The sequence below is a fragment of the Prosopis cineraria genome, unplaced genomic scaffold (genome assembly GCF_029017545.1).
Source record: "Prosopis cineraria cultivar Desert tree isolate PC_DT_omini unplaced genomic scaffold, ASM2901754v1 PC13, whole genome shotgun sequence".
NCBI lineage: Eukaryota > Viridiplantae > Streptophyta > Magnoliopsida > Fabales > Fabaceae > Prosopis > Prosopis cineraria.
Genome location: NW_026555344.1, coordinates 35,336,687 through 35,363,549, shown reverse-complemented (window position 1 = coordinate 35,363,549; position 26,863 = coordinate 35,336,687). Strand labels below are relative to the sequence as shown.

The 26,863-nt window shown below is 31.2% G+C and overlaps 3 protein-coding genes and 1 pseudogene across 3 annotated transcripts; 2 read left to right on the top strand and 2 right to left on the bottom strand.

Moving 5' to 3' along the window:
* Positions 1-3,112: 3,112 nt before the first annotated feature.
* LOC129290058 (2-oxoglutarate-dependent dioxygenase DAO-like) lies at positions 3,113-5,659 on the bottom strand. The gene is made up of 3 exons (XM_054926772.1): positions 5,307-5,659; positions 4,007-4,352; positions 3,113-3,391 (listed from the first exon to the last, which is right to left on the bottom strand). Exons 1-3 carry the CDS (start codon positions 5,657-5,659, stop codon positions 3,113-3,115), a joined length of 978 nt encoding a protein of 325 aa, XP_054782747.1.
* A 5,914-nt stretch (positions 5,660-11,573) lies between these two features.
* Positions 11,574-15,000, top strand: LOC129291655 (putative receptor-like protein kinase At3g47110). The gene is made up of 2 exons (XM_054929135.1): positions 11,574-14,217; positions 14,349-15,000. The coding sequence occupies exons 1-2, from the start codon at positions 11,613-11,615 to the stop codon at positions 14,738-14,740; spliced, it is 2,997 nt and encodes a 998-aa protein (XP_054785110.1). The 5' UTR covers positions 11,574-11,612; the 3' UTR covers positions 14,741-15,000.
* Positions 15,001-18,247: 3,247 nt separating this feature from the next.
* Positions 18,248-19,927, top strand: LOC129290057 (probable LRR receptor-like serine/threonine-protein kinase At3g47570; annotated as a pseudogene).
* A 652-nt stretch (positions 19,928-20,579) lies between these two features.
* On the bottom strand, positions 20,580-25,513 carry LOC129291626 (uncharacterized). Its single transcript, XM_054929099.1, has 3 exons — positions 25,381-25,513; positions 24,649-25,204; positions 20,580-21,269 (listed from the first exon to the last, which is right to left on the bottom strand). The coding sequence occupies exons 2-3, from the start codon at positions 24,932-24,934 to the stop codon at positions 20,902-20,904; spliced, it is 654 nt and encodes a 217-aa protein (XP_054785074.1). The 5' UTR covers positions 24,935-25,204; positions 25,381-25,513; the 3' UTR covers positions 20,580-20,901.
* Between the last annotated feature and the right edge of the window lie 1,350 nt (positions 25,514-26,863).

Here is a 26,863-nt window from a genome sequence, read left to right as displayed (position 1 = left end):
TTTTTAGTAAATTATTATTTGTTTACTCAACTAATTACATGGTATATTTCAATAATCATGAAATTTCATTCCACTATTATTTAGATTTTAAAAATAAAAATTAAGATATTACAAGTTTTGTATATTTTAAGCAAATTATATTTGACAAAGAGTTACGAATACTTAACAAACAAATTAGTTTAACATTTTGCTGGCAAAAACTTGGCCTTTCCAAAAAGCCATCAACTTGTCCTAGGAAGATTTTGCGGGCAAAACCTCTAGAATGATTCATTGCTTCTATTTAAAGCTTATTTTTAACGTTCATTCACACATATAATGCATTGGCTATTGTCATTAATGACATAACACTGAACTTATTGGCACAGTACAAAGTATTTCAGATACAGTACAGAACTATAACATTCAGTGAAGACCTTTTTTTCAAAGGAATTGCATTAAGATCCCACAATAAATTAAGACATTACAGCAACTCAATCATTAAAAAAAAATCATAAGGTACATCTGAATTATTCATGCTTGGTTTCTTGGAGAAATAAAAAATTGTGAACATGGACATTATCATGATCATGAAAATTATTCCAATAATTCACATGCTAAAATTTCTCAAAGAAGAGGAGTACAAGAAACTAAGGGAGGCATGTGACTAATAGGGATGTTTCAACTGTTACTGTGGCCCTTCACAATGCACAATCTAGCATGTGCATAACCTCTTAAAAATGGTTTAACTATTAAAAACATGGTCAGCATATGAAAAATTATTACTCCCTCTATTTAAAAATATAAGGCATTTTTTGAGAGGTTGAATGTTAAAAAATATAAGGTATTTTTAGTCTTTCGAGGTATAATCATTGTCTTTTTTTTCAAAAGTACCCCTATTGATAGTAACTTTATATTTATTATAGGGTGTTTAATAGGGATAAATATAAAAAAATAGGGTTAGTTTGAAAGTAAGTAACTATTTTATTGAAAGGTGAGATTTGATTAAAAATGTCTTATATTTTTAAACGAATGAAGTATCTAGAAAAGAATTGGGAGATATACCTAACAAAAATTGAAATAGGTCTATTTCCATTTTTTTAAGAAAATATTTTTCAAAACCTAACAAACATTCATAAATAATCATGCACTTCTTGTTGTACTGGAAAGTTTCCATTTTGGAAATAAAATATTGCTTAAAGTATATATTTAATCATTTAATTTTATTAAAGATCTCATTTTGATCTCTTAATTTTATAATGTGTCTTTTTAGTCCTTTAACCCTATCACTATTAGTTTCACTAACCTAAAAAAAATTATTAAAAATTTAAATATTGACAAAATATTATTAAATGTTGACATATAATAAGTTTTGAAACTAATGTAACAATACTAGGATTAAAGGATTGAAAAATATATTTTATAAAATTAAAGGATTAAATTAAATTATTATATAAAATTATGGAATTAAAAGTATACTTTAACCTAAAATATTCACTTCATACCTTTTAACAGTATCCAATTTAATTTTCTATTGCCCTTGTACTTGGCCCCCTTTTAAAAATTCTATTTGAAATTCTAGGAGCTTTAATATAATCTCTCTAGATATACCACTACTCAAAGCAACTCATCCTCCTCTAAATTAGTCATAAAATACTTCAAATTAAAGGCTTCATTAACACTAAAATATTAATTAATTTAATCTTCAATAAGTTTTAAAGCTATGTTTATTGATACTTTGTAGTTCATATATAACCATACATATCTTTCAAGGATTATGAATTTTATGGAAAGTATATATGCTAATTAGTTTACCAAGTGTTTGCCAAAAAAAAAAGAAAAATTAATCATTTAATTTCTATATTTTTTATTCAATTGTAACTCAATTTCTAAAACTTTAACTCAATACCAATATTTTATATAGATAATAGATAACACTACAGAGACTAAATTGTAAAAGTAAAACTTTAGAAACTAAGCTTTAATTAATCAAATCAAAACTATATGGATTGATTAATTATATCAAGTCAACGTTTCATGTCTAAGTATTAACTCCATAGGGATCAAATAATTAATTTCTCTAATAATAAATTGGTAGTATAAATTGTCGTTGGAAAAAGAAAACAATATAGATTGGGACTGGTAAGAAGAATCATAAAAATAGAACATAACAATTACTGTAAAGCAAGTTTACATTTTTATTGAACGCTTATTTTAGAAACGTAATAAAAGAGATGAGAAGAAAGAAGTAGGTCCTATACTATTTAGCACATAAATGTGAATCTAACATGCAGAGCCTACTTCACTTTTAATAGTATTCTATTTGAAATTCTAGGAGGTTTAATATAATCTTTCAAGATATACCTCTAATCAAAGCAACTCATCCTCCTCTAAATTAGTTATAAAGTACTTCAAATTAAAGGTTTCATTAACATTAAATCTAAATTTAATCTTCAATACGTTTTAAAGCTATGTTTATTGATATTTTATAGTTCATATATAACCATATATATCTTTTCAAGTATCATGAATATGAAAAGTATATATGCTAATTAGTTTACCAATTGTGTTTGCTAAAAAAAGATAGAAGGAAGAGAATTGATCATTTAATCTTTATAGTTTTTATTTGATTGTAATTCAGTTTTTAAAACTTTAACTCAACACCAATATTTTATGCAGATAATACTTTAGGGATTGAATTGTAAAAGTCAAACTTTAAGAACTAGGCTTTAATTAATCAAGTCAAAATTATATAGATTGATATTTAGATATATTAAGTCAAAGTTCCATGTCTAAGTATTAAATCGACAGATCAAATAATTAATTTTTTTAATAATAAATTGGTAGTGTAAATATTGTTGTTGGAAAAGAAAGCAGTGTAAATTGGAGCTGGTAAGAATAATCATAAAAATAAAACATAACAATTGTAAAGCAAGTTTACATTTTATCGATGAACTCTTATTTTAAAAATTTAAAAAGAGATAAGAAGAAAGAAGTAGGTCCTATACTACTTATTAGCACATACATGTGAATCTAGAAGGCAGAGCCTGCTTCACTCTTATATCCCTTTCTTTGAGTTCATTATCATCTCTTTCTCTCTCCAACTCATCTATTTCCAGTGAGTTGCTGATTTGCTCTAATCTTCAAGTCTTGGGTGTTCGGTATTCGATGGACGAACACGCAAGAATTCAAGTGCTTCCCCAACTCTCAAATTTGTGGACCATCGTGTTTCTAAGTAATTTTTGAAATTGAAAGGCTTGAACTGACATGGGTGGTCACAGTCCACAAACTCTTTTGCAACTTCAACATCTCCATTCTTTGGTCCAAAGATACTCGTCACTACATAAATTCTGGACTTTCCTTCCTTGCACACAACATGATGATTCACAGTCATAATCCTTCCATTGCTCCATACCTATATCATCATATATAGAGAAGTGTTAGGACATTATTCGAAGAGAAACTGATGGAAAATGGAGGAGAGAACAATTAGGATAATATCATCTATAATAAAATAGTTTTATTATAGATGAGAGAGTCCCTCACACTTATAAGTTAACCATATTCCACTTGTGAGACTTTCCTGATGCAAAACTTATGACAATATCATCCCCTTTGAGAGCCAATGTCCCTGTTGGCTATACCTCAGGCCTTCTTTGTGACATTAGCCTCTCAACAAAAACACAAATGTTATGAATACAAGTATAAAAGGAGAGAGTGTCCCAAAATACTAGCATGTTGGGTGAAAAAACTCTTTAAATTTGCTAACCTCACTCCACTTATGAGTCTAAATCTAAAGGAAGAATCCATCTAAAAAACTAAAAAAAAAAAAAAAAACTAGCTTATAGAGTGAGGTAATCTCTTCAACTTATAAACTACAGTCCACTTGTAAGGCTCCTCCAATATGAGACTTATGAGAACTTATTGAATCTAACTTTATCTACTAATATGAGAATTTCCCACATAAGGTCAAGCTCATTCATATATACTTGGACATCTTAACAGAGATTAAGAAGAAAGATAGGTTTACATGAGCAACATCTCCAAGATTTATAACGAAAGTGCCAGATATGGGAGGGACGTCAACATAGAAACCAGAGGAAGTGTTGAAGGCTTCAAGACCCCCAATGAGTTCATCATCCTGAAGAACAGTGACGAAGCCTGGATCAGTGTGCTCTTTCAGTCCTAAGAGCCCTACAGTCTCAGGGCTATAGTTGAACTTGTTGATCTTAAATTGGCATCTCCAGTCTTTTAAATCATCCCTGGTTTCTGATGATAATGAAGATGATAATAAACCCACGAAACACTCCTTTAAATTTACTCCAGTGTCTACTGCTAATTCATGAACTACTTCCAAATATGCCTTCACTGTTTCCCTGCAATCCAACACAGAACTCTCCATAAACTCACATGAACAAAAGTGTGAAAGGAATACATACATACATACATACATACATAGTGCAGTTCACTTGTATGTGAATTGAGATTAGTTTGCTTCGTGACTAATGTAACATATATACACAAGGAAATGATACGAATTGAGATTAATTAGTAGTTATTAACTTGTTGTTTTATATGTTGAATAAATTATAATCTTTTTGTACCACATTTATTTTATCATTTCTTCATCTTTACCTCTCCCAGGACTTTTTTTTTTCTTTTTTACAATTTTTTATCTTCTTCAAAATGTTTCTCTCTTACAATTCAAATATGCGATATCAATATCATAAACACATAAAAACTAGATCTAGTTCAATTATTCAAAATCTTGTTTTCATCTACAATTTTTTCTTCCAATATTTTCTACTCTACATTATCTTTACATAAAATTACAATAAATCACACTATATTTTGATTTCATGTATATTTCAAAATGTGTTTTGTTTAAAAAACTTCATTCACCTATACATTAAAAAACGTTCTGGTAGGTAAGTCGAGAACACTTCTATATTAAAGCTCCTATAGTCCAATATTTACCTATGAGATTTTTGAAGATACTCCGGTATATATAGAAGCGCATACATACAGAGCATTTTCAAATCATTCCCAAAAGCAAAGAAAAATGTTCCACAAGACCTATTTTGTATATATTAGTGGCTTGAATGAAAATATATTCTAGTAAAAATACATAAAGAAAAAGAACAAAACCCTCTAGAAATACAAATTATTTCATATTTTTATAATGATTTCTCGCGAGTCAATCATGACAATGCAATTAAAAAATAAAAAATCATTTTGAAAAAAACTTGTGCATGATCTCTTGAATTAACTATATTTTTCATAAAATGATGAATATTTATCAACATATGGATGAGAATCTATACACTAACCTCTCTTGAGGGGAAGCATCCATCTGAGAGCAGAAATCATTTACAGCAACGGAGGATGCCACATCATGGATACCAATATTTTCATAGATGGGATTCAAAGAAATTGCAGTAAACCCACTTCCCTTAGTAACATCAACATTACGTTTCTTGATCTCTAATGGACGATCAGCCAGACATGTTGCCACCTTCTTCATCTCCTCCATCAATTTCAATGGCACAGCACGATTCATCACTCTGAAACATCCCCATTGCTCACATGCCTCTCTTAGCTTCTTGTACTCTTCTTCTTCAGGTAATTTCTGCATATCGATTATTGGGATGCTCAACTTCATGCTTGTGCTCATGTTCACCATTTCTTTATCTGCTCAAAGTAACTTAGGAAGAGCAGTGATTATGATGTACTTGCTTGGTGATTTTTTTATGGTTGAGTCACTGAGATGCCTTATTTATAGTTGGATGATAAATCTTGCCTTAATGGTATTTCTTTCTCGTACTTTTATGCACGTTGTGTGGTGTCTAATAAGAATATGATTCAGTGCTATTGTCATTAACCATGACAGTTGCTGGTCAAAAAAAAAAAAAAAAAAAAGAAACATAACAGTGAATGCATTCAATGTCTGATTTCATGTTATCCTAAGCTTTTAATAGAAGTAATGAAGCTCAATCGATGCAATGAATGTTGTGAGAATTACGCTACCATAAATGCTTAGTTATTTATGAACCTTATTATATTTAATTGTATTATAAGGGATCTAAACGTAATTCTTTGATGAACATTTCAAGCTGGAGAAACCTGGTATGCAGGCTTCCAAGAAATGCCGAGTAGATTAAACTGCCTAGCCATGGAAGCCAAGTTGTGTGTTGAGCTAATTAACAAAAATTTTAAACAAAATTGTTTACTGTTTTTTAAATAAATATTTTTTTAAATAGTTTCTTGCCAATGTAAATATTCCTATCATAATTATTTGTTAGAATTATTATTAAAAAATAAACAATAAAACTTTTAGTATCTCAAGTTTACCGCAATTATTAATTTAGTCTCTCAAATTTAATTTTTTATTAATTTGGCCCCTTATATTTTCTTAAATTATCATGTTAGTCATTTAAGTTTTAAAAAATAAATTTACTCTCAAATTAAATTAATATAATATTTTATTATAAATTTGGATTAATCCAAATTCATGTTTTATTATAACTTTTTTGTAATTTTAAATTTCTCCTAAATTTTAGTTATTTGAAATTCTACCTACTCCAACTTCACATTTTTACTTTTGGTGCCTCCATTAGTCTCGTCATTCCTCTCATTTCTTGTTATCTCTCACTAATTAAAAAATAGAGGTAAATTCATCACTTCTAATCTTATGTTTCTATTTCAAATCTCAACTCGTGTATTTTCTATACAATCAAAATTTTTTATACCATTCAAACAAGTAATTTTAAATACATAGAATTTTAATGTGAGACTTTAAATCTAAGATTTTAAATTTAAAATTTAAATTTAAATCCATCAATCCAAAATGCTACCTGAATGTATATTTGAATCTTCTTATTAAAATACTTTAAAATGCATAGAATTAGCATGAAGTATTGTGCGCGCGCATATGGTGACAGTTGCTGAAAACAAAATCGCTCTTCTAACTTTTTTTTAAAAAATAATATTCTGTATGTCCCAAATTATAAAACATTTTAAGATAAAATTTTATATACCAATAAATCTTATTAAATACACCTTTTTTATATTTTTAAAATAAAAATATAAAATTTTAAAAATACCCATCATTTAATATATTGAAAAGAGAATAGACGAAAATTAATTATAAAGAGAAAAAGGATAATATAGAAATTGGTGCATTTAATGAAATCTTAATCTACCCAAAGTATCTTGTATTTTGAGATGGAGAAACTTCTTCAAAAGTGTCCTATAATTTGGGACGGAAGAAGTTCTATTTATGATGCCAAAAAATGAATTTTGGATGTTTTAATGATGATTTAAAACTAAGGAAAAATGGTAATGAAATCCCTTTGAAATGACAATCTATTTCCTTGAAATATCATAATTTCATTGACGTATTTAGAGACTTTTGTGTCAATAATTTTTAAATTAAAAAGACTATTTTATCTTTATTGACAAGTTATGATTTTTTGTTCAATTCTTGTGATTCTTTGAATATAAGTTGTCATTCCTTAAGTAAAAATTATAATTGGGGCTTGTTATTTGAAAACTTATTTTTCAATAATATTAATTACACTTGATGAGTTGAGATTTCTCATTCAACTCTTGAGATTTATAAGAAAAAATTTGTTACTCCTTAAATAAAAGTTATAATTGGAGCTTGCTATATTTAATAAAGTAAAATAATCTTTTCACTTTAAAATTTATTAACACAAAAATTTCTGAAAACTTCAAAGGGGTTTCACTGTCATTTTTCTTTAAAATAATGTCAAAATGCACCATTCTAATAATATACATATATATATATATATATATATATATTTTGAAAATACCTCAAGCAAAGCTGTGGGTTTAACTTGATGGTTAATAAAAGAAATTAACACTTTCAGGTTGCTTTTTTATAAGTGTTTAAAGCCTTAGGTTAAACATGGTTATCTAATGTATGATAAAACTATTTTTGACAAAGTGTTACAAATAGTACTTAATGTTAATCTTTAGAATTCTTATCATGAGAGAACATTATTCATAGATTTTAATATATCTTGACACAATTGTATATATTTTAATTGCCCAAACTATAAAAATGTGTATCTTGTTTTAAGTTTTCACATTTGGCTTTAATTTAATTTTTTTATTTTGATTTAAGGTTATGATCAAAGCAATTATAGACCTTTCATAATGCTTTTAGAAGGTTTAGATGAAGAAATAAAAAACAAAGATGAGTTGTCATGTTAATTCAAAAAAGAATGCAAAATTTGCCAAAGTTGTTACCAAAAGCACAACTTTATTCAAAACTTTTGTTGCTATTTGTAAAACGTTGCATTTTTGTTTAGCTAAAAATGTTTGGGTATGATAGATATGTGGCTGCTTGCTCAACTCAAAATGCACTCTTTAAACTGAGACACATTTGGACTTAGTTATGCTAATGATTTGGCTTTGGGTGATTTGGGACTAAGTGTTGAAGTTTTAAAGATGTTTAAAGCTCTATTTCTTTAATTTCTTCATTTCTTTTTCATTTTTCTTCTTATAATTTAATATGATTATGAATATTTTGTGTATTTATAGCTTTTTAATAATTACGAACAGCTAAAATCTTTGTATATATTAACACTAATTTTCTCCCCTCTTTATAATTTAATGATATATAAGTATTTATTTTCCTGTAATTATAATGTTTCTAAGTGATTGGTCATAATTTAAATGTTGTGTTCATTTGAATGATGCTTGAAAAGGCTAATTTGAATATAAAATTGGAATATAATACAGTGCAGAAGCTTGAAATTTAGATGATGGTTTTATTAGGAAGATAGAAATATACCAGAATTTGTATGCCATGGAGTCATTACCTGCATCATTATATATGTTTGGTCATAGCTGCATAAATAAAATCGTTACTTTAGGCTGCTATATGGATGAAGTTTTAGTCTTTAATAGAAGACAAAATTAATAGACTATAAAGATTCAATTAAAATAAAATAAATTATGAGAATCTAATTTAAAATTGAGGAAAATTAAAAGGGCCAACATATTAATTTTTCTTAATTTGATGGTCCTATGTGTTAATCACTATAATTTGCGTAAAAAGATAAGTCATTAATTAGTTTTTACCAATGGAGGTTAGATCTAACAGAAGAGGGTTAGTTTTTCATAATATAGGCAACTTAGGTTTAAATATTTAATACTCGATAGTGACTTCAGTGGGATTACCTTCAATAGAAGAATATATATTGGAATTCAAAAAAATATCTTTTTCCAAAGTAAATCCATAATATTATTTACAACTACCTAGAATTTTTTTAAAACAGAAGAGTAAACTCGGAATTTTTTTTTAACTTATAGACCATCTTAATAATTTAATTATCTTTTATTTTGATGAGGAAACTGATTAGAAATTTCCTACCTCTAATAGGTAGACTTGTGAAAACGGGTTATCCATTTAAACTCATTTTTAACAAGGTCTGGATTTAAAAAAATTAAAAGTTTTTAGTATAATTGAGCTCCTTGGCCTGACTCTATAAAAACAGGTTAAGGAAACTTGTTTATGCCCTTTTTTATTTTACCCCTAAAAAATTAAAATATTCTTAATTTTTAAATTTTAAAATATATATTTATGTTTTAAATTATATTTATATTTATAAAAATATATATTTATATTTATTCTTAATTTTAAATTATATTTTAAAATTAAAATTTATGTTATTTATTTTGAATTTTTGAACATTATACTTTATATTTTAAGAAAAGCATACTCATTTTGTTCAAAAATATAAGATATTTTTTAAAGAGTTGGATATTAAAAAATGTGAGATATTTTTAATCTTTCAAGGTATAATTATTATCTTTTTTTTCAAAAATGTCTATATTAATAATGACTTTATATTTATTATAGGATGTTTTAAAGGAATAAATATAAAAAAATGGAGTTAATTGAAAAGTAAGTAATTATTTTAATAAGATAAAATTTAATTAAAAATATTTTATATTTTTAAACAAAGAAAATAATATTATAATATAAAAATTAATTCCATACCGACCGAGACTTTTGCGTTTTCGCGTTTTACGAGTGGGAAAGCGAGTACTATCAATCAACTGCTAGCATTGAAATGTTGTCTAGTGATAAGGATTTTTGTTGAAATCTGTACATCTTTTCCTCAAAGATTAATTAGTATAGTGTCCGCACGCATTCCTTTCAAACGTATAATCTTATAACTGCCATTAATATGATATTGCCTGTGTCCCCGTCTGTCTGAGTCAAGTAAATCAACATTTGCCTAAATTTTAGAATTTGCCAAAATTCAATCCTCATTCCTAATTAACCTGCCCTAAATCTCTAATATATGACAAGATAAATTATCAGTTGTCATCTTGAGTTATCAATAAGAGTTCATATAATATATATAGTAAGATAAATTTATTTAATAAGAGAATTTTTTATGATAAAATAAATTTCATTATTTATGATTTAATCTACTTACTTTTGTATTTTGGTTTTGGAGCATGATGAAGCAGCGGTATCAATACGGAATGATGAACTAATACCTACCCTCTTTAATTTTTTTGCTAGAAAAATACCTACTACAGCTTAGAATATGAAAGAGAAGAAAATCTTTATAGAATCAAAGAATAAACAAATCACAAAATAGTAAATATGAAGTCGACACAAAACAGTAACGACATTACGGAAATGGATCGCTAGAATTAAGAAAATGAGAATTTTATGAAATTTATTTTTTAACAAGGAAAAAAATTAGTTCGTCTATCCTTATTTTTATTGAGTTTTCAATTCAGTCCTTATATTTTAATGACCTGTAACTTAGTTTTTCTAGTTTATAAAAAATTAAATCATGTTTGACATTCTAGCCATCACCAATTGCCACGTCACCCTACACAATCCACATTTGAACCCAAGCCCAGCCCTATCTCAAGTGCGTCACCCTCTTTTAATCCTTCATATTTGAGGTTATATTCATGTGATATCATGCTTATGTATTGCACGGATACTTTCATTGATACCTAGAAAAATGTTTAATTTCAACGATGGATTATCAGGTTGGGTTCAAATCTTAGTATGATTTAAGGGTGATCTGGCAACTGGTGATGTGCCTTTTAATCCCATCCTTTGTTAACGTGGTCCTAAGTTTTATCCGAGATAGATGATTTTAGAAAGTCCTAAGATTTTGTAAACTAGAGGGATTGAGTTAAAAGCTCAATAAAAGTATAAGTATTAGTTAATTAATTTTTCCTTTTTTAACCCAAAAAAAAACGAGAAGAATTTATGTTTTATAAGAAAAATAATAAAATGTAAAATATTTTTAAAAAACCTTCATGAAAATTCATGGGTATCATATTCAGTTTCAGCTTTAGAAAATTTGTTCTCAACAGATGGCAGTCAAATTGATGAACCGCTTTGGTTTGCCAATAAAAGTCGTCACCATGTGCAACTAAAGTCAATGATAATAATGGCAATACTTAACGCTAAAAAAAACAAAAAAAAAAAAAACCAAAATCTCGTGTTTAAGTAGCACCATTTCAATATATGCGTTCACTTCTTAATCAGCACAACCATGGCTTTTGCGTCCATGTCACTCCCATTTCATTCCAAATACCTGCAAACATTACTAACCCTTGCCATCATGTATCTAAACTTGTTTTGTTTACATGTCAAAGCACCATCAAACGAGACCGATTATTTGGCCTTGCTCAAGTTTAAAGAATCAATATCTGATGATCATGAAGAAGTCTTGAGCTCTTGGAATAGTTCGAATCACTTTTGCACCTGGACAGGAATCACATGCAGCCTCAAGCATCAACGAGTCACAGAGTTGAATCTGCGAGGTTATCATCTGAGTGGGTTCATATCGCCTTATGTTGGCAATCTCTCCTTCTTGAGGAATCTCTTCCTCAATGACAATAGTTTCAATGGAGAAATCCCACCAGAGATGGGACGTTTGTTCAGGCTGAGACGTCTCTCTCTTGGGAACAAATTGACAGGAGGGATTCCTTGGAACCTGTCGAGCTGCACTGAACTGAGGCGCTTGAATTTGTCATGGAATAGTCTTACAGGTAAAATTCCAGTTCAACTTGGCTTACTTGAGAAGCTTGAAATGTTGCTTATTTCCAAAAACAAGTTAACTGGAATAATTCCTTCTTCTATATGGAACCTTTCCTCTCTCCAAAATTTTGAAGCTGCTCATAATTACTTGGAAGGAAACATAGCTGAAGAGATAGGTCATTTGAAGAGCTTGAGAGGTTTAAATGTAGGCACTAATAATTTGTCTGGCAGCCTGCCTTCCTCACTTTACAACATGTCATCTCTTACTTATATAGTGGTTGCAATGAACCATCTAAATGGCACTCGGCTTCCGAACAACATGTTCTCCACCCTCACAAATTTGCAAATTTTTGGCATAGCTGGGAATCAAATTTCAAGTTCAATTCCAAATTCCATCACAAATGCATCATCTCTCCAAATTTTTGATATTCCTATTAACTACTTTAGGGGAAAAGTTCCTAATCTATGGAACATGAAAGATTTGAGTTGGCTCGATTTAGAACTTAACAATCTAGGCAGCAGTTCAAATGACGACTTGAATTTCATATCATCTTTGAAAAATTGCAGCAAATTGGAAAAGTTATCTCTAGCCTGGAACAAATTTGGGGGTGTTTTACCCAACTCCATAGGAAATTTGTCAACCCAACTCACTCAACTGAACCTTGGAAGGAATGAGATATCTGGAACTGCACCTGGAAATCTAGGAAAGTGCACAAATTTAATTCTCTTGAATCTTGAATTCAACAAATTTTCAGGCAACATTCCAACTTCTTTTGGAAATTTTCATGAGATGCAAGTGTTGACTTTTGAGGGAAATGAATTCTCAGGAGAGTTTCCAATATCCCTGGGAAATCTTAGCCGATTGTATTTGCTAATTTTGTCTGACAACATGCTTGAAGGAAAAATCCCCCCTATGATTGGAGGCATGAAAAATTTACAACATTTGGACCTTTCCAAAAACAACTTCACGGGATCCATACCCTTGCAGATTTTTGGTCTTCCATCCTTGTCCATTTTATTGAACTTATCTCACAACTCATTGAATGGTGCTTTGCCTATAGAGGTAGGGACCCTTAAAAACCTCAACAACTTGGATTTCTCTGAAAATCATCTCTCTGGTGAGATTCCTTCTACCATAGGAGAGTGTACTAGTATGGAATACCTTAATTTACAAGGGAATTCCTTCAATGGCCCCATGCCTTCTTCACTAGTTTCTTTGAAAGGTCTTGTCCATTTAGATATGTCACGAAACAACTTGTCTGGGCCAATATTAGCTAGCTTACAGGACCTTTCTTTTCTTCAATACTTGAATGTTTCTTTCAATATGTTGGAGGGTGGGGTACCAACAAAAGGGGTTTTCAGTAATAATAGTGCAGTATCGGTGATGGGAAATATGAAGCTTTGTGGGGGCATCTCTGTACTGCACTTACCACAATGCCCTGTCAAAAAGAACCACAATTTGAAGCTCACAATAATAATTATTTGTGTAGCATTTTCTATTCTAGTGATATTTGTTCTTGCTTTATATTGGTGGCGAAAAAGAAGTAAGAAATCAGCTTCAGCTTCACCAACAATCGAACAACTTTCCAAGATGTCATATCAAGATCTACACTTTGCAACTGAAGGCTTCTCTACCAACAACTTGATTGGATCCGGGAGTTTTGGCACAATATATAAAGGAAGGCTACATTCAGAAGATAAAATTGTTGCCATAAAGGTATTGAATCTTCAAGTGAAAGGAGCAGAAAAGAGTTTCATTTCAGAATGCAATGCCTTAAAAAACATAAGGCATCGAAATTTGGTTAAAATTCTAACATGTTGCTCGAGCACTAATTTCAAGGGACAAGAATTTAAAGCACTTGTGTTTGAGTTCATGCCAAATGGAAGCCTAGAAAATTGGCTGCATCTTAATCTAGGAACTGCAGATCAATGTCCAACATTAAATCTTGGTGAAAGATTAAATATTATAAATGACGTTGCCTCTACATTGCACTATCTTTATCATGAGTGTGAGCAACCAATTGTTCATTGTGATATAAAGCCAAGCAATATCCTTCTTAATGATAATTTGGTGGCTCACTTGAGTGATTTTGGATTAGCAAGACTTCTTTCAAGCATCAATGGCACTACTTTTAAGAAAACCAGCACAACTGGAATAAAAGGGACTATTGGTTATGTTCCTCCAGGTATGATTTATGATCATTTGAACATTTTAAATATTGAAATTCACTTATATATGGATTTATATATGGATTTTACTTTTGTTAGCTTTAGAATATGAATTGCTAAGTTTTGACCATCATGCAACTCATTTCAGAGTATGGAATAAGTTTTGAGATTTCAACCCAGGGTGATGTATATTCTTTTGGCATTCTCATTTTGGAAATGTTAACTGGAAGAAAACCCACAGATGAAATGTTTAAAGATGGCCATGATCTCCATAGCTATGTGAAAGCTGCATATCCAAATAACCTTTTGGATATTGTGGACTCTGCTCTTGATCAAACAAGAACAACAACAGGAGAAGAAATTAGGATGGATGAGTTGAGTCTTCTGCATCATAGTAATCATGAGAAGACTATATTTTCATTATTTGAGATTGGACTTGCTTGCTCAGTCAAATCACACAATGAGAGACTGAACATGATGGATGTTACTAGGAAGCTAAATCAAATTAGTACTTGTTGTTTCAATAAAAGAAAAGGATGATAAGCAAAGAATGGGGAAATGCCACTTCAGCAGTGATGCTCTCCAAAGAACAAGATCTGTGATATTCTGAAATTTATGATTGGAACATTCCAAATAAAGATAATTTAATTATCCTCCATTCTGTTTTTTATTATCTTGGAACTCTGCAAACAATTCTAGAGGTTTTAGGCTCTCCCATGAATCTAGTTGGCCTACATTGGATCTATAATTTTGGTCAGGGCTTTGAAAATTAATATGTGCGATATGGATATATGACAATCCAAAATATAATTATGATGACTAATCAAAATTTTATTTTCTTAGTAAATCTTTTTAAAGTGTTAAATATTAACTTAGAAAATAGTTTTCATCATAATACCCTAAACAAACTTTGGACGGTTTAAAAAAAATCTAAATTAAAAGGTTTAGATAAGGTGAGATGTACATGCGAATTATGATTGTCTACTATTTTTCTTGCTTTTGGATTAAAGCTACCTGTTCAGTATTATTTATGTACATCAGAAAGACATGCATATGTGATTAATAATTTTGTTATTGTATTTAATGTTTATTCTAAGAATATATATATATATATATATATATAATATGTCATGTGTGATTGGTGACTTAACAAGTTTTTTTTTCTTTTTCTTTCTCTTCTTTGATAAAAGATGAGGCCAGAGCCCAAAATTATAGAAGTTTTTTTTTTCTTTTAGGTACAAGACTTAAATTATAATTCATGATGTGTTGGAGTATAAACTAGAAAGAATAAATCACATTGGGTCTTGGCCCAAGTCTAATGTATGTTAGAGTTATTACAAAAAACTATAAACTTATTGTAAAAAAATTGTCATGACTTCTGATACTCTAAGATCTGTGTTTGGGAAAATCATCATAGTCCTCAACAACCATTCAAAATATCCACAACCATTCAAAATACCCACAAGTCTCATGAAATCCTTAAATAACTATCCGGTCCTTGAGAACTTAGAAGTGGATAAGGTTGAAATGACAATAACTAAAGTACTTATATCATAAAATATCCTATTAATAACTTGGTAATGGTCAATTACCAGAGAACAAAGGCTATTCACAAGACATTTACTATTCACCAAATAAATTTACACTGGTCACTAGTAGATGTTTGACTTGTCAATAGCTTTTATCCTATGATGAATTATCATTGCTAAGTTGTCAACAAAGGGCATCTTATGACATACACATTCTAATCATTGTCATTTCAATTTAATTCACTTTTAAGTCCTCAAGGACTAGACATATAATTTTGGATTTGGTGAGACCTTTAGGTATTTTGAATGGTTGTGAGGGACTTCAGAGTAATTTTCCTATTTTTTTTCGGGACAAAGATTTGACAAGTTTATCTAATTTTATTTATCTTATTATGATAGAGATCATCTTGTAATACTATTCATTAAGCCAAGGAATAATAAATTCTATGTGAAGCTAGTACTGCAGCTGGGCTGGAATATATTTATTTTATTTTAAGTGTATTTGGTTCCAAAGAATTAAGTTATTACATAAGACTATCAATCTAAGTCAAATCTTATAATATATTATAAGAGTAATTTTCCCATTGTTTTTTGGGACAAAGATTTGATAAGTTTATCTAATTTTATTTATCTTATTATGATAGAGATCATCTTGTGATACTCTTCATTGAGCCAAGGAATAGTAAAATCTATGTGAAGCTAGTACTGTAACTGGGCTGGAATTTATTTATTTTATTTTAAGTGTATTTGGTTCCAAAGAATTTAGTTGCTACATAAGACTATCAATCTAAGGCAAATCTTATAATATATTATAATCCATATTATTATCTTCGATTAAAAAAAATTAACTCTTGAATTCTACGAGCAATCACAACTTGTTTACTTTTTCTCACTTGCTTGATATTTTCAAAACCAGGAAACAGGTGCACAACTTATAATTTATACCATGTGGTTCCCATAGGCTATCCAATTTCGATCGTCAAAAGTTTAGCTTTGTTATTTGATCTTTTCACTACCAATCTAAAAAATATTGTATGTATGTATGTATATTAGCAGGATGTAAAGCTTTTACACTTAATCAACCTTCAATTCTTCAACACAACCATGGCTTTTGCTCCCGTTTCGTTTTCATTTCAATTTTGTTTTCATTTCAATTCCTTATCATCTTCTGCATAAGCCTGCATTGCTTCCAACATATCAGAGCTGCATCAAACGAGACAGATTATTTAGTACTGCTCAAGTTTAACGAATCAATAAATGATGATCCTCTTGAAATCATAAGCTCTTGGATTAGTTCAATCCACTTATGCTCCTGGATAGGAATCACATGCAGCCTCAAGCATCAGAGAGTCACTGAGTTGAATCTAAAAGGTTATCATCTCCGTAGGATCATATTACCCAATATTGGCAATCTCTCTTTCTTGAGAAATCTCAATCTCTCAAACAATAGTTTTCATGGTAAAATCCCACTAAAGTTAGGATGTTTGTTCAGGTTGAAACATCTCTCTCTTGGGAACAGTAAATTAAAAGGGGAGATTCTAGGGAACTTCACAAGTTGCATAGAACTAATATGCCTGAACTCGTCATTGAATAGTCTTACAGGTAAAATACCATTCCAGATTGGCCCTCTCAAGAAGCTTAAAAGGTTTTCCATTCATAACAACAATTTAACTGGAAAAATCCCAACTTCATTGTGGAATCTATCTTTCTTTCCAAATCTTGACATAGCTTTTAATCACTTGGAAGGAAGGATCCCTGAAGAGATAGGTCAGTTGAAGAGCTTGAAAATTTTGTCAGCAGCTTTAAATAACTTGTATAGTGCTCTTCCTCTCTCACTTTTCAACATGTCATCTCTCTTTATCAGTTCAGTAGCACAAACCCATCTGAACATGACTTAGCTTCCATATAACATGTTCTCCACCCTCCCAAATCTAAAATATTTTTCCATAGATTTGAATCATCATATTTTAGGTCCAATCCCAAATTCCATCACAAATGCATCCTCTTTTCAAGTTTTTGATATTTCTACCAACTCTTTTGTTGGAGAAGTTCCAAGTCTTGGAACTTTAAAAGATTTGAGCCTGCTGAATTTGCAAGAAAATAATCTTGGCAGCAATTCAAGTAATGACTTGAATTTCATAACATCATTAAAGAACTACAGCAAACTTGAAAACTTAGTTATAGATAGCAACAACTTTAGAGGTGTTTTACCCAATTCCATAGGAAATTTGTCAACCCAACTCATTTGACTATACATGGGTAGTGATCAAATATATGGAACTATTCCTGAATCTCTAAGGAAGTATACAGATTTAATTTCCTTGACTCTGGAAAAAAACAAATTTTCAGGCAACATTCCCTCTTCTTTTGGCAATTACACAAAATACAGATGCTAGCATTAAGTGTAAACCAACTCTCAAGAGAGATACCCATCTCTCTAGAAAATCTCAGCCAATTGGTTATCCTAGACTTCTCAAAAAATATGCTTGAAGGAAGCATCCCTCCTATAGTTGCAAATATGAAATATATATTGCACCTTGACATTGGAATAAACAATTTCCATGGATCTATACCCTTACAAATTTTTGGCCTCTCATCTTTTTCTATTTTACTAAACTTATCTCACAATTCATTAAATGGCTCTCTGCCTTTTGAGATTGGAACCCTTCAGCACCTTGACACTTTGGATATCTCTGAAAACCATCTCTCTGGAGAGATTCCTTCTACCATTGGAGAGTGCACAAGTATGGAACACCTTAACTTAAGAGGGAATTCCTTCAATGGATCCATGCCTTCTTCACTAGCTTCGTTGAAAAGTCTTGCATATTCAGACATGTCATTGAACAAGTTGTCTGGACCAATAGTAATTGGCTTACAAAACATTTCTTTTCTTGAATACTTGAATGTTTCTTTCAATGTGGTGGGGTGAAGTACCAACAAAAGGAGTATTCAGCAATGCAAGTGCAATATCAGTAACTAGAAGTGTCAAACTTTGTGGAGGCATCTGTGAACTGCACTTACCACCATGCGCCATAAAAGATGACACGCAAAGAAGATACCACAATTTAAAGCTTATGGCCATTATGATTGGCTTGGCTTTTTCTCTTATAATGATATGTATGCTTGCTTTCAATGGGAGGTGAAAAAGTAGGAAATTATCTTTAGCAACACCAACAACTAGACAACTTTCCAAGGTGTCATATCAAAATTTGCACCTTGCAACCGAAGGCTTCTCTACAAACAACTTGATTGGATCTGGGAGTTTTTGGCTCAGTGTATAAAGGAAGGCTAGGATCAAAAGATAATGTTGTTGCAATAAAAGTATTGAACCTTAAAAAGAAGGGAGCTCACAAGAGTTTCATCTCAGAATGTAATGCTCTTAAAAATTCAAGGCATCAAAATCTAATTAAAATTCTAACATGTTGCTCAAACATTGATCACAAGGGACAAGAATTTAAAGCATTGTTTTTTGAGTACATGTCGAATGGAAGCCTTGAAAAATGGTTGCATCCTAATCTAGATAGTATAGATAGGTGTTCAGTATTTGATCTTCGTCAAAGATTAAATGTCATATATGAAGTTGTCTCTGCACTGCATTATCTTCATTATGAGTGTGAGCAACCAATTATCCATTGTGATTTAAAACCAAGCAATGTCCTTCTTGATGATGATATGGTTGCTCATGTGAGTAATTTTGGGTTGGCAAGACTTGTCTCAACCATTAATGGCAACTCTCTCATGCAAACTAGCACATCTGGAATAAAAGGGACCATTGGCTATACTCCTCCAGGTGTGACTTGTGATCATTTTGAACTTCTAACTATTGTGAATTTCATTTTTATATAAATTTTCCTTTTTCTAGATTTGGAATGATGATTTGGTAAGCATTTACTAAATTGTGCAACTTATTTCAGAGTATGGAATAAGTTCTAAGATCACAATACAAGGTGATACATATTCTTTTGGTATTCTTGTTTGGGAAATGTTAACCGGAAGAAGACCAACTGAAGAAATGTTCAAAGATGGTAACAATCCTCATTGCTATGTCAAAACTGGATATCCAAATAATTTGTTGAAAATTGCAAACTCAGCTCTTTTGCCACAACAAACACAGCAGATAAGAAGAGCAACAGAAGTTGTTATCATGGAACGTCTTACTCTTTTGCATCCTTGTGATGAGAAGTCTGTACTTTCATAATTTTAGATAGGACTTGCTTGTTCGATAGAATCGTCAAAAGAAAGATTGAACATGATGAATGTCACGAAAGAGCTAAATCAAATTAGAGATGCTCTTCATGAGTAAAAAAATGGATAATGACCCCAAAATAAACAGAGAATGGAGAAAGGTGAGTTTTGCAACATGACCACAAAACGAAAGTTATAATGTAAAACATTTTGTGGTTGCAAGTTGGAACATTCCAAATAAAGATCCTTTTTTCTCCATTTCTTTTAGATCTTTTAATTTTGAATTCTGCAATAGCTTTTTACATGAAAAAAGTTCTAGAGGATTTAGGGTCCCTTCAATCTCTTTTGCCCATAGTAGAACTGGGATTCTGCAAGGGTACTTCACATGAAACATGTTAGATCATTTGTCGTTTCTGAGGAAAACTTCTCTCACATCATATAACATTTAGCCTAAAAGCATTAAATCCTGTCATAATGGGAGATCAAACAGAACTATACTAGAAGATATTAAGAATAATAAATTCTTTCAAGGACCAAAAGTATCACTAATGCCCTGCAATGAATGTTTCGCAAAATTGCAATCCAGCGTATGCAATGTTGAAAGGGAAAAAAAATTTAAATTTCTGAACGATAACTTTTAGAAACCCTAATGGTGACTTCGATCCTTTAGAAGAATTTTGATCTTAAAAGCCTTTCCAATTAATACTTCCCCCACAAGATCTCAAGTGAAAAATTTCTTTCTTTACCCACAGGGTGGACAAAAATCCAGTGTGAAGGGGAACAACAGATTCCAGAGGAAGAACTACAAAATTTATAATCTTGGACATACGCATATGGAGGCCGCTTTCCAGTTCAGTAAGAAGTGAAAATTAATCACTTCTGTGGAAAACAAGGAAGCCTCTGCAACAAAAACTAGTAGTGATGGTCATGAATGATATCTAATTTCCACCCATACTTCAGTTTGCCAGCTTGCATTTCCTCAACTCTTTATGCTTTACCTAGAATTTGAGCCTGAAGATTTTGGTTGTCTTCCAACAGTCGGTCGTATTCAAGTAGCAGATCGGCAGCCTGTTTTTGGAGGGAAGCAACATGAACTTCAGCTGTCTCAACTCTTACGTCCTTCTCTTCACATTCCAACTTTGCCTTTTTCAAACTTTCTGAAAGGCTTGATATTTCTTCCTTCAGTTTCTTTATCTCCTTTGAAGCTTTCTCTTCCCTGTCTTCAAATTGAACTTTCTCATTCCGAAGCCTTTCTAGCTCTTCTTTAGAAGATCCCACATTACCCCTCAAATTAATTAGCTTCCGAAGATAATGGTGCATCCTATCAATTATGAATCCAAGGAATAATGTAAAACCTGCATGAAAAAAATACCAGGTTTCAAGATAAGATAAAGCACAGATATTAACACACAAGTGTCCATCCATATCCATATGAGATTCAATAAAGTTTACATTAACTATCAAGGGCTTAACACAACCCTCCTCCTTTACCAAACCTAAGACCGGCTATAAACACAGAGAGAGTAATTTAACACGCTAGTGTTTACATTAACATGTGGTGTTACAGATATTAACACACAAGTGTCTATATGCAACTTAAAATAGGAGGTGTATGATATGATTCTCCATCATATTTGGCATAAACCAAAATTCATATCCTTAACATGGAAACTGTCATACCAACAGGAGTCATTATTCTTGGGCATTTAATGGGCAGATTCTTCAGAGGAATTACATGGGTTTCTTGGTTAATCTGTTGAAGTGAATCTCTTTACCCTGAAAATAGTTTTCTATAAAATAAGTCTGATAGGTTTCTTGGTTAAAAATTGCAACCATTGTGCTTGAAATAAATAAGGAATTTGATGGTGAAATCCTTCACAAATTATTCAAGAATCCCTATGCCCAGCAGAAATTGAAGAATTATGGAGAATCTGATGTGCATAAAAGATACTAACCTCATTCCCAATATCTAAGCAAAGCCTCATGAAAATATTTCAACCATTTAATTAAAATGCTTCCCATCACAAGCTTTCCATAACCAGTTTATCCTCAATAGTCAATCCCACCTAACACAACCAAATGATACGCTGCCAACGACACCTTATAGATATCACTCTCTGCACATTAGAAATGACCTTGAGCATACTGATCCCACCATTACTGCCATCACAGGTACTACAATGTAGCATCCTTTTTTTCTTTTTTTTAATGAATAAAACGAGGGAACGCTTTCATTCACAAAGTAAGCCAAAATACAAACAACTGCAATGTAGCACTCAGTCCACCCTCATCTTTATGGTATCTTGGATGTTAAGAGGCACTCAAGATGTGTGTTAGGTACATTGTTGTCCAAGATACCAGATTGCTTAAAATGACACTATTTTGGGTAAAATTTCTTATCAGTCTGAAAACCATTGGAATCTTGCACCAGTATTAGCTTTGTCAACTTTGACAAGATACCAAGTGTATCCCTGTAATAACAACTTTTAATTATCATACCAAGTGTTCTCAAATACCTCAATATCCAAGATATATAAGAAAGTGACACATGGGGATTAATAGAAGTTAAGAAACAGCCCAATGCTTTAATCCCTACAATGTTTCGAATGCCATCTATCTAGCTCATCTTCAAGAAACTCGTGAGCTAAAGAAACAAGAAAGAAAAGGCAAACAAGGAACAGAATGGAGGAAGGAGAAAGAACCCAAGATTCAAGCAAGGCATCAAGATTCAAGATTCCAGCTCTAGTCAGGAAGAGGAAAACTATCAGCCTAAATAAGAAGAACAAAGCAATGTTCCATTTCTTTCTGAAAACAAAGAATGGTGAAGGTGACTGTAGGCACAATAAAGATAATGGGATTGCAGGAGAAACAGAGGGAATAAAAGATGGGAAAACAGAGAGAACAAAAGAACTTATGCATTATTATGAATAGAAAGTAGTGATGGAAGAGATTGAAGATGACTTAGACCAAGAGGTCTCTTCACAAAGCCAAAAGATTAGTGTGTCAAGCTCCTCCAGCTCATCAATGCCAATGAAGGCGAAGCAGATTGTTGCTGGAAACCTTTGCAGAGGGGGACACTTCAATACATCTTTTAACTGGGGGGATGCTTGTGAAGAAAAGGAACAGTAAGAGCCACCAACACGACCTTCAATCACTGATTTAAGGGTTCCCTGCATTCATGGCAATCAAATCCATCAAACTTTATCAATTTCCATCCTTCTCTTCTCATGTTTCCTATTGCCTCTCCACCATCAACAACCAAGCAGCTTCATCTTCTCTAGGTGCAGTCAAATTTTCCATTCCAGGCAAAGAAATTCAGCAAGCAACGCAATTTGGACTTTGATGTGGTCATGATTGAGCATTCTAGGATGCTTTCTTCTCCAATTCACACAATAGCAAGCAAAAACCTGATGTATTTTAGTTAACTAGGGGAACTGGTTGTTGCAATGAACTGGCAAAAACTCATGAAGCATCTATAGGCCTTTGAATTTCAATGTCGGGTAGCTTAGCCTCAGTTTTCCATACTTCTCATATTATGCTCTCTGTCCTTCAGGCACTCATTTATTGATTTCTTAACCATCACCGTAGAAAAGACTCCATTTCCTTCCTAGTTAAAAGATTGACAGATCATGCACACAGCGCTCAATGCCAATTCCCCAATAACAGATTGACAGTTCTTTCACAGTAAAATAGCACATGTACTCAACCATATGACATTTAGGAATATATATATATATATATAAACAGCATATAATTGTTACAACAAATATGGTAACAATTTATAAATATAAATCCAAAAAACAGATAAATCCCAATGAATGAAACAAGTCAGTCACCCAAGTCATCCAGTCTCAGCTAACAAAGGCTTAAGTAGGTTTGAATAGGAAACCACTTAATAGATTTATTTAATCTGAGAATTGTGACTGGAAATCCCATACAGAGATGTGAACACGATTTATAGCGTATTCCTAATGTCTTGAAAGGTGGACCAGTCATTGAACTAATAAGTGAAGAGATTTCAAAGCTCTATGATTCAATATAGACTATGACAAGATAATTTAAAAATATAAAGTACATAACAATCAGTAGTGAGTTGTTTTCACCAGTTCACAGTTTTTTCACAAGTTTTGCTTCGTAACAGCTTTAGGGTTCAATCCAAGCTGAACAGAGGAATGCTTTCCAGTTTTTCCAGCCTAACCAGCCAGTCATGCTGTTTCCAGAACACCCTGTCACATTGCATTTGGGGTCCTATACTTCCTGCTTTATATTATATTGAAATCTCATGAGGGACTAAGTTTCCCATTTTCCTACACAGTAAAAGTTAAAAATGGCATGCTTTCGGTCTGAGGTAACAAGATAGCCAAAAACCTATTCGAAGACTATTTCTTTTACTAACATGCACACGAGACAAGCTGAAAAAATAAAAACCATTAATACATAACAAGGCCTAACTCATTATTAAGAAAGATTTCACATTTCCCTTCAGTCTAGAATTAACACAGAAAATCAGGAAAAGATACGCATCAAAATGTTAAAAAGTTCGCGTGTGTATGTGTGGCTAGACCCTTCTCGTGAAGCCCCAACTAAAGATACTAATAAGTAATGTAGCAGGACGCCCATAGCAACACATTAGCACAACATTTAAGAATTAAATTAATACTACCGACCATAAAATACATAGCGCTAAAACAATAAGCAAGGAACCACATAACTAAGAAAAGTTTAAGAGCATACCCATGAGTGAAGCCTCAAGCAAGTGCGTCCTCCACAGAACTTGATCCATGGGAGACATAGTACCAAGCTTAGCACCCTTGTTCTGGATCTTAACAATGCTCATAAGGCTTGAGAGGAGGATCACAGACATGGTACCAGCAATAGTTTTCACAGTAGCAGGACCCTTCCCCATCTTGAGCTGATCCAGACTCTTGATTACAAGATCTCTCAATGGCCCAATCTTCACCAACAAAAGAAAAGCCAGGACACCCTCCGCAAATAGAACCAAGAACAAAAGCTGAATCATCCTTGCTTCTTTAGAAAACAAAACCTACTTGCTGAAATCTCTCAAGAAATGAAATCAAACCTACCAAAAACCAAAAAAAAAAAAAAACTTTCTTTCCTCAAGAAGAAAAATACCCAAAAGAACCCTCCTCATACAGATCCCTTTGCATTTAACCAAAACTAAAACTTGAGCAGAAGATTCACAAGTATATACTACCCCAAAATTCTGCTACGAATTGGATTTTGCCGGCATTGGTTTCCACCGCATGGCGAAAATGGTTCTTCGCAAAACCTGGAATTTTCAGTGTTAATGCTGATTAGCGATGAGAGAACTTTATACTTAGCCTTAAGTAGTAAGAAAGAAAGAAAGAAGCTTTCTGAAAGAAGCCACTAAACTCGTTTTAAGTGGCTTGCTTATTCAGAAAGGTTAATGGGAGATTTTAGGTTTGCGATTAGTGGGGGCGTTACCTGCAAACATGGGTTTTGCTTTGCTTTTCGCTAGCCAGAAAGGAACGTAAAGCAATAGAAATGGGGAAGTGACACTGTCAAAAAGTGAACAGAACAGTTTTTTTTTTTTTTTTCCCCTTAGAAACAGTTTTTGAAGAAGATCAAGATTGCAATTTTTTTTAAAGAAAAAACAAAGAAAGGAAGAAAGATTAAGGACACGGACAGGATGCGGCGGATTTAGGAAGGTAGGAGGAATGTTTTATGGGAAAATGACAGTCAGGTGTCAATAAGATAAATCATTAACACTTAAGTCCTGATAAAAATTTTAAAAAAATATAAAATTAAAAATTTCAATTTAAACAATTATAAATATAAATTAGTGTTACAATTTAAGGATTATATTTAATAACTAAGTATTTATTCATAATTGAAACTTTTGATTTTACAATTACTTAAATTGATATTTTCAATTCATTTTTTAAAAAATAATTATTGATGACATATCTATCATTAACTTAATGTCCTGAAATTTAATTGTCATTCTCTCATATTTTATCAACTTATATAAAACTGCACAGGTTATTAAACCAATTGAGATAATAATTTTATGGGCCAATGTTCAATCAAAGGTGAACTTGGAATCAAATCGATCACCATTAAAATAATATAATTTAAGTAAAATATATAAAAAATGTTTTTATTTGAATATGAAAGGCACTAATATTTAAATAAAAATAGCATTAATTCTTAAGTAAATTAAAAATTCATCCATAAAATCTTATACATGTCTTATGCAAAAAATAATAAGTATAAATTTCTAATCATAATTAAACACAACAATATCAAAAATATTAATATTAATTAAAAAATTTAGATTTAATTAAAGGTTCAATATTCAAAAGTGAAACGGAAAAGAAAGAAAAATAATAAAATCTAACATGCGTCAACTCATTAATCCACATGGTTGATCGAGCTTTTTCAAGTTGATGCCAATTTGATCGGCCTAAAATCAAATCACAAGTGACTAATTTGTTTGATCAACCAAGATGACCAAGTGATCGGTTCAAAGGTCATTCTGTCTTATTCAGTTTGGGTTTATACATACTGGTTTGTTTTATACTTTTATCAAAACACACATTTTATTTTCTTAAAAAATGCTTTAATCTATATTTATGTATTTTTTTACTTTTAGTCTAATTATTTAATTTTTTTATATTTTTATTTACATTTTGTCCTTTAGTTTTGTTTTAAATTTTATATCCGTCTCTAAATTTTATTCAGTTCTGATTGATTATTATTTACTTTAACATAATTATTTTCACTCGCATGTGCTTTATTATAATCCAGTTAATATATAATATTTTATTTTTCATTTCTAAATTTAAATTTTTTGTTTTCTCTCTATTTTCATAAAATTTAACGGTTATTTTATTTTATGGTTTTAGTTTTAGAATATCATATTCACAATTTCTAAATTTTAAGAAAAAGAAACGTAATATTCAAT